Genomic DNA, 13,888 nt, shown 5'->3' on the forward strand with positions numbered 1-13,888 from the left:
GAACACTTAAAAATAGATGAATTTGAAAGTTTCAATATTGAAATAGCTTTTATAATAAGATGTCTCATAATAAAAATTAACTGAAATTTGAATTTTTCAGTTACCTTCTGAGACAGAGTGACTAAATGTGATTTCACTTAAATTTTGTGGGTAAACCCCTGTAGGAATACATGACAATCTGATGCCAAAATAACTGGTACCATTGTGCATCTTAGCATAATGAATGTGAATTTTTCCATCATTCTCATATGAAGACAACACTGGAGTCAGCAATGCTTCTTTATAACAATATTGAAGACTTCTGTCACAAGACAGCTGAGTTCATGCTGTTCACTGCTGCCATCATGTGTCACTTAATATATTGCATATCCTTTTAAACAGCACCCTTGTACTTCAGAAATCAGGCTTGGATTTATAAAGCCCTCACAGCATTTGTCTTTTAACAGGGGACTAATAAAAAACATTATGTCTTCACCTGAGTCCTCTAAGCTGGAAGAAAATGTCACTTAGTACTATGTTGAGTTTAGTAGATAAATGGGAAAATTTAGTGAAGAAAATACTTTCCTAATATTAAAATGACAGGCATGATTTAAAATAATGGCTTTGTAATTGCCTCTCTGCTGTGGTTCTGAAGTAGAAGGATATTTTTGTGTTAAAAGAAAAAAGATTTCTAAACTCTTTTTGCTGACTGAGACAATTCTCACTGGGAATGTGATTGCAAGTGGTATTTTCTCTGTGGTTAGCAAAACAAGACTGAAGTGTTGGCAGTATAAGTATCCCAGTCTTTTCATTAAAACAGGAAGGTTTTCCTCTTGCAGTGGGATGAGTGGTTTTCAGCACCAGGCAAGCAGGATTTTGGTTTACATCTATGCATAATAATGGGCTCAGAGAACACCTCTGAGAACTATGTTACACAGCTTCTCTGAAATGCTATTGCAGGTACTTTCAAAGGAGATTTAAAATATTCTTTATTCCAGCATAATTTCTAAACAGGAATGACGCTTCAAGTTCAACTAATGATTGCATTTTCTTTTGATGTGGATAATAATCTTGGAATAGTTATGCTGTTCTTTGGGTGGAAGGCCCTGTTACCACCAGAACATCAGAAAAAGCAACAACACACTTTGTGTAACTTGTTTTGATCACAGATCCACAATATTGACTATAACTTAATCTCCCTTCCTTCTCCCCCCTTTAGATATTCGAATACCGTTAATGTGGAAAGGCTCTGACCACTTCAGCAAAAAAGAAAGTATGTAAGATGTAATTAATTACTCTGATAAGCAATGCTTATGCCTGTAAATTTAAACTGAATGAGGAAGTTCATACTCATTTCAAGCCCTTTTCTGACCTTTCATTAGGTCTGTATTTTACTCTGTTGTGTAAATGATTGTAATTTGAAGTTGCTGGTTGTAGCTAGAGGAGTTAGTTCAAAGTCCTGTGGTTCTGTGTTCAAACCCTACTCTAGAGAGTCCACCCGAGGAAGAATTCCAGAGGAAGCAACAGAAGAATGTATTAAATGGTTAACTGAGAAACTTGTGATTAAACACATTGTTCTATGTCTTGTCTGCACTTGAGAGAGTACATTGGAGCTGTTTCCAATGAGAAATTTAAATGAAACTTGACTGTTGGTGTTGAGGGTATTATTGGATAGCCTTCAAGTACATGCATTTTGCTGTGTCATGGAGATTAATCCTAAATCTGTTCCAGCTGTCACCTGGCATTGATTTCACTTTGATTTTCAATAGGGTCAGAGATGCAAAGCATGGCAAAATAGCCTAATCCTATGTAGCACATTCATAAAATGATACAGACTTTGGATCAAATGTTATTTTTTTTGTGTAAAATCAATTTTACTAAACAAAATTACATTTGTACTAATGTTTTTGAAGTTACTAGCAGACACTATACCAGATTACTCAACTTTTTTTTTCCTTCCTAATAGAGGTAGGCATTTTTTCCCCTTTGTGTATATTGTTCTACCTATACAGGTTAATTATCATAAAATCCTATGATGAAAATTTGTGGTGGGGAGAATCTGAGGGCAGTTCCTTAGAGGTGTGAGTGAGTTTTGGGTGGTTGTTTCCTGGCAGTGTTGGTTCTGTGCCGTGCCCTGTGGCTGATGCAGGTTCTCTGTGCCCTGCCCAGAATCGCAGCGCTGCGCCGTGTTCTGTTTGTTCAGCATGGGAGCTCAGGTTCTGGATACTGAGCTGACTCTTGTGGATGAGGCAATCACAGATATCTGTTTTGAAAATGTCACCATATTGTGAGTATCACTTACTTCTGTTGAATGAAGCACAAATATTGCTGTTTTCTTTTGCAGGTGGATGTGATTATGAATAAGATTGGCTGAGGTCCACTAGGTTTTGCTGTGGGCAAAGGAATCAGTAGAGGCTCTGTTCATTTTAGTGGGTGGAGGATCCCCATCTCTGGAAGGCTGGTTTTGTGTACAAGATGATGCTGGTTGGAGATGTGCCAGTTGATCTCTACTTCTTTTCATTTTTGCCCTGCTGAAGCATTTTTCTTTATATAAAGAGATAAAATTACATCTCAGGGACAACATTAAATTATTGCTAAAACCTGAAAGCATTATGACATTCTAGGTGTAAATGTTATCTGTCCAGCAGGGTACAGTCTCTTTCCTCATGTCTGTTACACCTACCAGAGCTTGACTCCACTCTCTGCCTTTTATATCAACAATTTAGAGCCTGTTTTCTGAGGAAGACTGACTGAAAAACCAGAACTACCAAAAACTTTAAATCAAGATCCTGAAAACTGAATTTAAATCAAATTTAAAACTCTCTTAAACACCCATTCAAGTTAAGAGTAGGGATAAAGATTTAAATCTGCTTCTTAAAATTATGAGACTTAACCATTATAATTTTCAGTGAAGCACTGCAACAAAAGCAGAAAAGGCACCCTAACTTGCCTTGTATCCCACAAGGCATAAAGAGACTTGATAGAAAAGCTTTTGGAATGATTTCATTATGGCATGTGTGTAGTGACATGATTTGGATCTGAAAGATGAGGTTAGGCTTCTGGCTTGATGACTAAGCTTGAGAGCAAGAGAATCAGTAAAACTGAAAACTGAGAAAGGTTGTGGGCCAGAGGATGCAGCAGTAGGTAGTTAAGCTGGAAAGGACAGATTTTATTAGATAGCAGTTTTTTCAGTAATTTGAAGGGGATGAGGTGCAGCTAGGATGTCTTTGAAACAGTTCAGTCTGACTTAGGACCATAGGCAGGGATAGGTTTCCAATCATGTGATTTTTGTGTAACAGTAGAGGGCAGATTTAAGTGTGTTTGAATGTCTTGCCTGTGTATTTCCATAACGTGGGTGTTTTTTCCATTTTTAACCTAAATGTTGAATTTCCTGTTTGTAATTGTTTATGCTGCAATTACCATCTCATGACCCCAGTGCCAAGTTACTACTGTGTGCTCTAGTCCTTAATTCCATATTAATGTGTATCTGTGCCTGAATGGTCTGGCATTGCTTCCCTTGATTAGAAATATCTTATTTAATCTATAAAGTAGCAGCAGCTTTCCTTGGCTCCACACACAGTTTGTTAACAAATGCTCTGAAATTTTCTCCTCCCCCACTTCAGTGATGAAGCAAGCCCAGATTTCCAGGTGAAGGTTGAAGTGTATAGCTGCTGTACAGAGGAGTCTTTATGTATAACAAACACTCCTAAGAAACTGGCAAAGAAACTTAAAACATCCCTCAGCAAAGCTACAGGGAAGAAACTCAAAGCTGCACTGCAAGAAGACAGCACTGAACCCCTCTTGCCTGCTGACCCAGTCATCCAGTAAGCCACATATATTGATGTTCTGGTTTTGTAGCTTTTAAAATAGAAATAGGCCAAATATAATTGTGAATTTTTGGCAAACTGCCAAGAAACTGGTTTTTTTCTCTACTTGCCCAAGTGAAAAAAAAATTTACATTTTAAATAGGAAATGAGAAAGTAGGTGTGAATTCCAACCATGTCGCTGAGCCTTGGGGCCTGGTTCTGATCTTGAAACACACAAGCAGCCTTTATCTGTGTGCTCCACAGCCAGCCAGCTGCTAATTATCAAAATAATATTCTTAGCTTGATCTCTAGGGGAAGCTGAGCTTGTACAGTCTGTGTGTGACTCTGTCCATCCACCTCTTCTCCTTGCCCCTTCCCTGTTTATTTCCTCCCCCATACTCTTTCTGCACCCAGCCAGCGTTGCTCATACTTGACAGGTAGATCAGTGTAAAAGTTCCAAGGTGTGTGAAATAGCAAAAGTTGTGCATGTAGGCAGGAGAACTCACTCCTGTACCCTCTGCCCTAATTCCACTGAAACTCTGCACTGCCAAAGGCACTTTATGGCTACTTAGAAAGAGATTTCTGAATTGACTTTAGCACAGGACATTTTAAAATGACTTACTGATTTTCAGTGTTCATAGGCATAAGTGCTTTTCTCAATAATTTACCTGTTTCCTTTTAAAAATTAACTGCCTACTAATATTTTCCAGCTACTTCAATTTCATTGGGATTTAAGCAGGCCAAATACTGAATTTGCAAATATTAATAGCATCAGTTTTTTATTGATTTATATTTTTTTAGAAATAAATTTTTTTCAAGGAATTCCTTTTTTTTTTTGGAAACTGACAGTAAAGAATCAATGCTTAATTCTTGCTAGGTGTTTAGTCTTAGTCTAGTTTCATATATTTATTTGCTGGGATTTTAAAAGGAAACATTCAAGCATATTCTATCTTTGTTGACCTGATATAACTGTAAACTGATTTTTCTGTTTGACTCAAAAATAGACACCCAAGACATCTTATCCAGAGAGCAAAACAAATTTTATCACTGCCTTTCCAGTGGATTCCCCCTAATGACAATGCATTTTTCAATGTGCATCATGTCAGGTGGCCGTGCTTCAGCTGAGCCATGAGACACAGTTTGGATCAGATGCAACCACTGCCTTCCCTGCTGCAGCATGGATTGCCTGTCTTTTCAGGAAAAGCACCAGTAGGCAATTTAAACAGCTGCCTCCTCCCCTGGGTTTTGCTTTTTCTTTCTCAATTTAAATTTTCCTTCCCTCCATCTTGGAAGTTTGTTGTTTCTACTCTAGATAATCATCTCACAGTGGCTATTACTTTCTTAACACAATTAAATGAACAATGAAGTGTTAAATGATGGCCTTGCTGGGTGATTAAAATAGTTGTTTGGAAAGAAATGGGTTCTTATAGGCAGAAAATAAGTTGTCAATTTTTTTATAGGTTTCCCCAAGGATTTATATTAGTTAGACCTTGGTATGTAGCCCTTATAAAAGGGAAAAGACTGCAAGATTACAAGAGATCTTTCAAGTATTCCCAGAGAGTTTTACCAGTCCAGCAGGGGAAATTAAACTGCAACAAAAAAGTGAACTTGCTCTATTATGCGAACACCTTTTCTCTGTAGATTTCATTTGTACAAGCCTTTTTCTTTCCAGTGCACACATGAGTGAAATTCTCCATTTCCCAAAAACTCTGTGATCCCTCTGTTTCAAACTTCTTGGCTTAGAAATCTCTCTGGTTAGTGAGGAAACTCTCAGACTTGGAACTTCTTGAAAAAGCTTAGTGACAAAGGGCTTGATTGGTTGCTTAAGTTAGTTAGTTTGAAGTATACTGATATTCTCTCTTAATTGTCCCTCATTTAGTTTCTATACAATTTTTGCTTGCTTAGGTTTTCAATTCTAATGTATTTTTTTTTCTTTTTATATTTTTCATAGAAGAAAAAAAATTTTTAGTGCAGTTTTGCTATTAAATTGCAGTGTAATCCGGTTGCCCTTTGGATAAATCACTGGAGAGTGTCCCTCAAGTGCTGTTTGCTGGTTTGCAGACCTGGCTGTGCAGGCCCTGCTTGTTTTTGATGTTTTGTCCCCCACTGGGCTGAAGGTGCAGCAGCCTCCCTGTCCTGTGTGTGATCTGGCACATCCCCAGTGATGTTGAGCTGAAGTACACAGTCTAATCTGGTGGCCTCACTTTATGGTTGGGTTCTTGTTAGCACCTGAAGGTTAGATTTGGTTTTACCCTCTATTATTTAAGATCTGATTGAATATTGAGCATATTGAATTTAGTTTTTTTCACCTCACAAGTCTTCCACTCACTCCTTCACTCACACTGAAAGAATGAAGTGAGATTGGGATCGCTAACATTGGGTTTAATATTCAGGAATAGATTCTGGAATTGAAGATGTCTTAATTAGCATACATGGATAGAGTGTTACAGTTACACCTTCCCACACCCAGGTCTGTGTGCAAACTTGGGTGCCTCTGTCTCTTGATCAGTAAACAGATTTAACAATGAGCCCTTGCCACAGGCATGTTGTGGGGATGAGCTGCTTGGGTTTTTTTAATGAAGTTGTTACATGGAAAAATACTCCAGATATGCAAAGTACTGAATGAGATGCAGCAGGCAGATTATTCTTTGTTAAACAAAGAAACTGCCATTTAAGGCAGTTAGCTAATTCTCTGAAATGCAAAGGAAAAACACAGTCAACAATCCTGATTAGCCAGTTAAATCTGAAAAATATCTGTAGATAAAACTTTCCTAAATTATATTGCAGCTGCCTGAAAGGAATGACTTGTATTTTAGAATGAAAATGTTACTGTGGAGCATATTTTAAAAGTGAAGTAGCTATTTTTTTTGGCAACGTTGTTGTGGTAATTAGTCATGCTTTAGAAAAAATAAGTAACTTTAGAATCAGCACAGCAGTTTTATCTGTGAGAAGAAACTGAACTTTTTGGTACACTTTAAATAGAATGGTAATGCATTGCTCAACTGCTCGGTCAAGCATAATCAGTGAAGGATCTTTTGTTAAGGAACAGTTTAGCAGGGGATATACACAAATGCTGATGGGTCTTTGTTCAGATTTCCCTCTTGAAGTGCTTCATAGCAGTGGTTTTTCACCCAGCATGTTTTATTGTATTTAATTTTCTCTTTGTTCCCTGGAGACAGATATGTAACAACACACCTCCCCTCCGACCAACTTCCTACTTTTCCTCCTCCTCTGTCCTTAGGGCTAGGGGGAGGTAGACACTCTCCTTATTTATCTGCACAGCCAAAGGTCTGACAACTCTGTGTTCCCCCTGTGCTAGTAAGAAAAATAAAATTTGAGCAATACTAAGATGGAAAACTGTTCTCGATGATCTTAGTTCACTGGTGTCCTCTCAGCTTTTACACCACTAAGCTTTCTTGTGTTCTGCTGAAGTTATTTTAAGGATCTTGTGCTAGATCCTGTTGGGGAGAGTAGTTAGTGATTTGGAGGGGTTTGTTTTCTTGTGAACTTTGTTCTAACTGCCATTAGCCAGGTGGAATTCCTACTGCACTGCTGGACTATAAATCTGTTACTTGGTCCAATGAGTATTTTAGAGAAAAGGTTAAAAGTACTAAATTTATACCAGTTTATTCCAAGAACTGCATTCCACAATTGCACTGTGCTGAATTGTAAGAGTGATACTTTTTTCCCCTAGGCAGAATGCAAAACTAAGATAAAAGATTCTGAAACCTCTAAGTCCAGTAAGTGAAAAGAAAACCTTTCTGCTACAAAACTGACCATAGGATGTCTGTACAGATTTCTGCCTGTGAATCATCAATCTATTGGATTATATAAAAAATACATGTATAAACCACTGGTTTATAAAGTGTAGTCTGCATAGGCAAAGCAAAGAGCAGAGCAACATGGAGAAGCATTATAATGCCTTTTAATTTTTAACCTGTATTTTCAGATAAAGTTGGTCATCAGTTGTTCTATTAACTTTAGGAATTTTGGAACCTATTACCAAACCTAATTGCTTTAGGCCTAGAAATAAGAGCTGTAAACTCCTATTGAAAGTTCCTTGGTGTGTGCCTGGAGGAGAGAGGTGCTCCCAGCATGCAGAGGGTGCAGGGTTTGGATGGCACAGCCTGTGGGCCTGTTTGGCTGCTGCTGCCCCTTCAGGAAGCACAAGCCCAGCTGGAGGCAGGGACCACATGAGAGGGGTCCTGGCCTGCAGGTGCCAGAGAGAGGCAGCAGAAAGGGTTGGAAGGAGGGATGGCATTGGCCTGGAACTGGAGGTGCACCCGGGGGCAGGAGATGAGGTCTGGGAAGGACAGGACAGAATGTGGAGCAGGGTTTACAGGGAGAGCCACAGACACAGCAGTTGGCTGGGGAGAGGTTGGAGGTGTCCGTCTGTGGTCACTGCCAGCTCCTGCCCTGCCCCTTGCTGTGTCCTTGTACCCAAATTGGTCTCTCAGGTGTGTCTGGACTCCCTTTAATGACTGCCTGAGCCACACAAAGCAGCAATGTCCTAAACATGCCTTTTCTTTCACATTTAGTGGAGCAAAGTTCAGTTTGCTGGCATACACCACTCTGGGGCTGGAAAGTGCTGAGGACAATTTCAGGACCCACAACCTTACCATTACAGGAAATAGTAAGTACATATGGTATCAATTTAAGGAAATAAAAAACCAGTAACATTTTGCATTAAAGTCTTGTAAACTAAAGAGCTTAAAGAGATTATTTTTCTTGATACTCAATATAGAACAACTTTAATAAAATATTTAACGGCTCTAAACCAGGCATCTGTACACAGCTGAATAAACTATAAGTTGAGTAAAATTTCAAGTCCAGATGAAAATTTAATTCTTTTGGGAGTTTCTTCTGTCATTTGCATCTCCATCTTATGTGAGTTGGAGTTATATACAAATTATTTCCCCTTCCTCACAACCAAGGAAGGGTATCAGAATGAAGAACAGCTTGTTTCTCTGTAGTCAGAAGGAAAAAGAAAAATTGCTTCATTTTGGTGAGATTGTTTGAGGCCCAGATTTAACACAGGATGGAAGAGTGTGTGTGCTTGCAGTCTGTGCTGGCTGCTGTCCTTCAGCTTGGGGGCAGCACGAGTTGGGAGCAGCCAGCCTGGATGCTGGCACTGTGGGACTGCTTATGCTGCAGCTGATGGTGGTGTTTTCACTTTTTGGTACTTTGTCCATTATTTTCTGCAAGGACAGCCCCTCCCAAAAGCCATCCTCCAATTGTTAACTTGAGGCATGGGACTCTCACTGTTGCTTCTGGGAATTTAAATCATTTACTGGGGTAAACTTGACCTCAGAGGGAATTTCCTTCTTTACATTTCAGTAATTCTGAATAAGAACAGATTTGAAGATTTATGGGGCATTTTTTTCTTGAAGTGTTGGATGAATAATTCTGAGTATCTTTGATATTTGTAATCCTTTCTTTATTAGTACTTTATAACTTTCTTCTTGAAGTTCCTTTTTCTGACATTAATTTACATAATTTAGTCTGGTGAGGAAGGACATACCTGGATATTTGGTTCAGTACAAGCATTTCCAAACCTTGACCAAAGACAGTCACATTAGTGGAACATTGCATTACCTACTTCTAATTACAGAGGAGAAAGGCTATTGCACAGTGGAGCTGAGTGATTCCTATTCATTAGGAACTCCTTGGAACCCTAAATGCTCCTCTAGTGCTGAAGGCAAAAGCAGATACAAATTCCTTATTGAAGCAACCTGAAGCAAAGTGCTCTTGTATGAATGTAGCTGTGTGCCACAATGGGATGGGCTCAGGCACTTACCTTTCAAAGAGTTTCTAGCTCTGGAATGAGCCACATTTTATGTAAGAACAACTCTTTTTTGCAGAGCAATATTGCCATTTTTCCTTGAAACTATTTTGGAATTTACTAATTTTTTCAATTAAAAAACATTTCCTGAAGACTAAAAATCAGTTTTAATCTAATCCCACAGGATTAAATCTTACTAAAATATGAAAATAATGCTTATTTAGACTCAGGATCTTAATGTGAAAACAGCTGTAGAAAGCTAAACTATATGTTCAGGGCAGTTTTTCAGACCTGAGTGTTTGTCTCTTTTGCCTTTTTCTTTCCCCCAGAGGAATCCTCTTTTTGGCTGCCCCTGTATGGGAACATGTGCTGCCGTTTAGTTGTGCAGCCCTCCTGCATGGCCAGGGATATGATGGCAGGATTCCTAAATCAGCAGGTAAGGAGGCCTTGCCTGTGTTTGCACCCTGGGCTGTTAAAAGCTGTCACTGAGTCAGCTGTTAGAGCATTTGCTGTTCCCTGAAGTGCTGTGTGGAGAGCTGCTGTTCTTTACCTGTTCTGCCTGGAGCAAGGGGGAAACTCTCTCACAGCCACATTCACAAAGGTGCCTTCAGTGGCTGAGCATGGAGAAATCAAGGTTTCCTTGGCTGTTAGTAAAGATCAAGTAAAACTCTTATTTCAGAGTTGGTTTGCAGTGGTACTTGATGGCATCAGTCCTGGTGATCCCGTGGCTCTCGTCCTTGTACACAGCCCTTGCTGTGCTGCCACAAGAGTTCTGTCCCAGCATGGTGACTCAGGCTGCTGAACAGAGCCACATCTAAACTCCTCCCTTCAGAAATGATTCATGTGAACTCACTTCGCTTCTCTGTTTTGGTTTGTTGCACAACTGGGCAAATGAGAAGGTGATAGGGGAGGGCCAGAGGGTCTGGGTCATTTGTCAGGAGTGCTGAATTACAGGCTTTAAACTGATTGTGAAACTGTGATGGTTTTATGAAAGCTGTTCAGAAAATTCATTTGAGGAAGTGGAAATTCTAGACAAATGTCTTTGCTTGACATTTGTTGAATGTACTGTGTATTTCCAAAGTGAAATACTCTTTTTATTTCTATTATTGTGCAATTGCTGTAGCTAATAAAGGTGCTTTCTTTTTTTACACTAGACACCAGATCTAGATTTCATTCTGTGCTAACCAGCAGGTCTGTACTATTAGTGTCACATGGCAAGTCTGTGAAAACTGTAAAACACCAGAAGACATTTAAAGTGCTGCTAACATTTCAGATATCAGTGATTGGAATGTTCTGTAACAGAAAGTCTTTGTTGTAGGAATGAATTTGGTGTGCTAAGGTTTGATCACTCAGGGTTGGTATGTGTGCTCCTTGCAATATTGGTTGTGTTTTAGGTTTATGTTTGGCAATTTCTCACTACTTCTTCCCCTTAGCAAATGGTAGGAGGTCTGACCAGCTGGAGGAGGCTGTATTGTGTACTGAGAGGTGGCAAACTCCTTTGTTATTACTCACCAGAAGAAATTGAGGCTAAAGTGGAGCCAGCATTGACAGTTTCCATCAACAAGGTAAAATTGGTTGTATGGGGATTTTTTGTTTGTTTTGTTGGGGTTTTTTTTTGGGTTTTTTTTTTTTTTTCGGGGGGGTGTTTAAATTTTATTTTATTATTTTGGGGGATGTTCTTTTTAGTTTAAGAAACATGTGCAGTCATTTGGGCTCTAAGCTGCTGGTATGCAGAGTGCTTTATAGGTAGAATGAGGGTGGGATGTACTTCAGTGAAATTTGCAATCCCCCAGCAGGAGCATAACATTCCTTAGCTGTGGATGTAAATTCCTTCTATTGCATTAGACTGGTTAGCACAGAGGCAAAAAGAAGGGTGGTTTTCTATAGGAAAAGTAATAACCTTTTATATCACAGCTCTATAAGACAGCCTTTGGAAATGTATTGCTTACAATCCCCTAGCAATGCTTTGGTCAAATTTTGTCCTCAGCAAGGTGGAATTCCAACAAAAGCTTTTTTGTTGTTCAGTGTTACTTGGCCACAGTCTTAATTAGAAGGAGAAATGGAAAATTTTTCAAAATATTTTAGTGCCTTAAAATAAGCTGCTTTTCTTAATGCTGGTTTTGTCCAGAGCATAATAACTTTGGAAATGCTGTTCTCTAGGATGATATTATTGCTGTTGTTCATGCCCTGATTGAAAAACCTGAGTTTAAAATGTAATTTTAAAACGTTGCTTACTATTTGGCCAGAGAAGCAGTAATTGACCTGAAGTAATATTTAAATGAGTAATGTTATGGAAGGACCTTGCAGAATGGCAAGCATTAGAGGGAACAGATGCTTTCAACAGCTGGCTGTGGTGCAGGCACCAAGGGTCACTGTCCCATGGGGGCACGGGGTGACACAGAATGATTCCCAGAGCAGCAGAATCAGCTCTGGGTGCCTTGAGGGCTCCTGCAGAGGTGACTGCATTCTTGTTCAGACTGGGACTGCTATGGAACCCAAACATTTAAATGGGTTGGAACAATGTGAGCTGTTTGTGTTAGGATGGTTTTCTTAATTGCTAAGATTTAAATTGATTCCTTAAATAAAATTACCTGTTCTTCTAGTGTTATTTTTTCTTCCAACTGTTCATACATTTACATTAAATAAATATTTATACTGTGATATATATTTAAGTAGGTTTACTTCTTCAGTCACTTTCAATTTCACTAAGTCAGCCTCTGCCACAAATCTGTTTTCCAGCTGTTCACAGTATCAGTTAAGAAATGGTAAACTTTAATAAATTATAGAATGACTAAATCTAAAACATGACAGGAGTATTTTTTTAAATTATCTATCAGGCTGCCTCATGTCTTTCCTTGGGGTTCTCTATTTTAGTCTAGATCCTGATCTTGCTTTTCCTTTTAAAGTAACCATATTGTACTAAGACATTGTGCTCCTTCGAGTAACCTATGCACCTAGAACCTAAAATCCAGCTTGATAAGCCTTTGCTGAGAGATTATCCTTATGTTTGCAGGGTGTCCTTAAAGCTAATTTGTAAAAGGTACATGATTTCTGTGTCTTACATCATTTTACAAAAATACCAGGCTGCTGGAGAATGACTGTGAATCCTTCTTCAATGGAAATAAAAAAAAAAAATGCTATTGAAAACATATTTGGATCCTTTACTACTTAAACAGTTTCTGTTGAAAATAACTTAATGCCTGCAGATGTTTTCTGATTCCTTTGTTATGAAATTTCTCTTAGGGATTAAATGGAAGCAGACTAATCGTATGGGCTTGTCTGCTACATGTTGTTAAAGAAATTTCACACAGCAATTTCAAAGTGAAAGCTGAGACTGAACATCAACTCTAGACATTCTAACTAAAATCTCTTTGGGTTGCATATGTGGCATTTTCATTTGTAATGTGAAGTTGATCCTTTACATGTAATTTAAAGATACTTTCTGAGAAGTAATGAAATCATCTGGATTTATGAGAAATTCTCTGGAAAATGTTCACACCAATAGCTGTATTTCCAATTCCCTTTGAATTGAGACTTGAAGAAGCCATTAAGACCAGCAGAGTCATTACTTCAGCTTTAGATGACTTCACTGCTACTGCTGTTGAGCAAGAATGGTTCTGCAGTTCCTATTATGCAAGTGCTACTGTTATTGTTCCAGCTAAATGTGATTATAACACATTATATTGCACAACTAAGTAGGAAAAGAGAAATGATATTTTCTGTAGCAAAGAAAATTTACTGGAATCCAATTTGAAGAAATATCCTTTATAGGCCAGTTCCTGATTTTTTTTCAAGTTTTCTTTAATTTGAAATGAAAAATAAAGGCCTTGCCTACACGTGAAAGCTTATTAAATTGGTGCATGTTCCAGCAGTTCATGTTACTTGCTCAGTGTTTGGAATACATAATCTGCTGTGTTTGGTTCATAGATGATAAAACTTTGTTTGTGCCATGGGTGCCTGAAGCTTGAGGGGTTCTGGGATCTTGCTTCAAATGGCTGCAGTCCCACGATTTCCTCCCTGGCACGTTTTGCCCCTGCAGTCCTGGGGCTCTGTCCGTGCCCTGCTGCTGGCTGAGGGCAGCAGGTGAGGAGTGAGGGCTCATGGGGACACTGCTGGCCAGGGCAGCACGGGCAGAGGCACTAAATCAGTTACCCTGAATGACAGTCCTGGGTAGTGCAGCTGTTCTGGCCAGGTACAGGGCTTTGGTGGGAAATGTGGTGATGGTTGCAGCAGTGTAACTTCAAGGGAACCATCCATATTTCTAGGGAAGCAGGGAGTTCACCCTTAGGCTGGAGCAAAGGAATGTGGATGTCAGTTCTGG

At 39.0% G+C, this 13,888-nt stretch overlaps 1 protein-coding gene across 16 annotated transcripts in view; it reads left to right on the top strand.

The window, feature by feature from the left end:
• Positions 1 to 13,888, top strand: part of RTKN2 (rhotekin 2) — a 63,329-nt gene that overhangs the window by 24,555 nt on the left and 24,886 nt on the right. For 15 of the 16 annotated variants that reach the window (XM_005488062.4, XM_014267751.3, XM_014267756.3 and 12 more), the window contains 6 exons: positions 1,199 to 1,252; positions 2,149 to 2,266; positions 3,603 to 3,803; positions 8,324 to 8,418; positions 9,897 to 10,003; positions 11,001 to 11,132. In XM_005488062.4, coding sequence (XP_005488119.2) covers positions 1,199 to 1,252; positions 2,149 to 2,266; positions 3,603 to 3,803; positions 8,324 to 8,418; positions 9,897 to 10,003; positions 11,001 to 11,132 — 707 coding nt within the window. The remainder of the gene's footprint in view (positions 1 to 1,198; positions 1,253 to 2,148; positions 2,267 to 3,602; positions 3,804 to 8,323; positions 8,419 to 9,896; positions 10,004 to 11,000; positions 11,133 to 13,888) is intronic. The other variant, XM_074544593.1, reaches the window with a different exon arrangement.

Source organism: Zonotrichia albicollis, chromosome 7, assembly GCF_047830755.1.
Source record: "Zonotrichia albicollis isolate bZonAlb1 chromosome 7, bZonAlb1.hap1, whole genome shotgun sequence".
Taxonomy (NCBI): domain Eukaryota; kingdom Metazoa; phylum Chordata; class Aves; order Passeriformes; family Passerellidae; genus Zonotrichia; species Zonotrichia albicollis.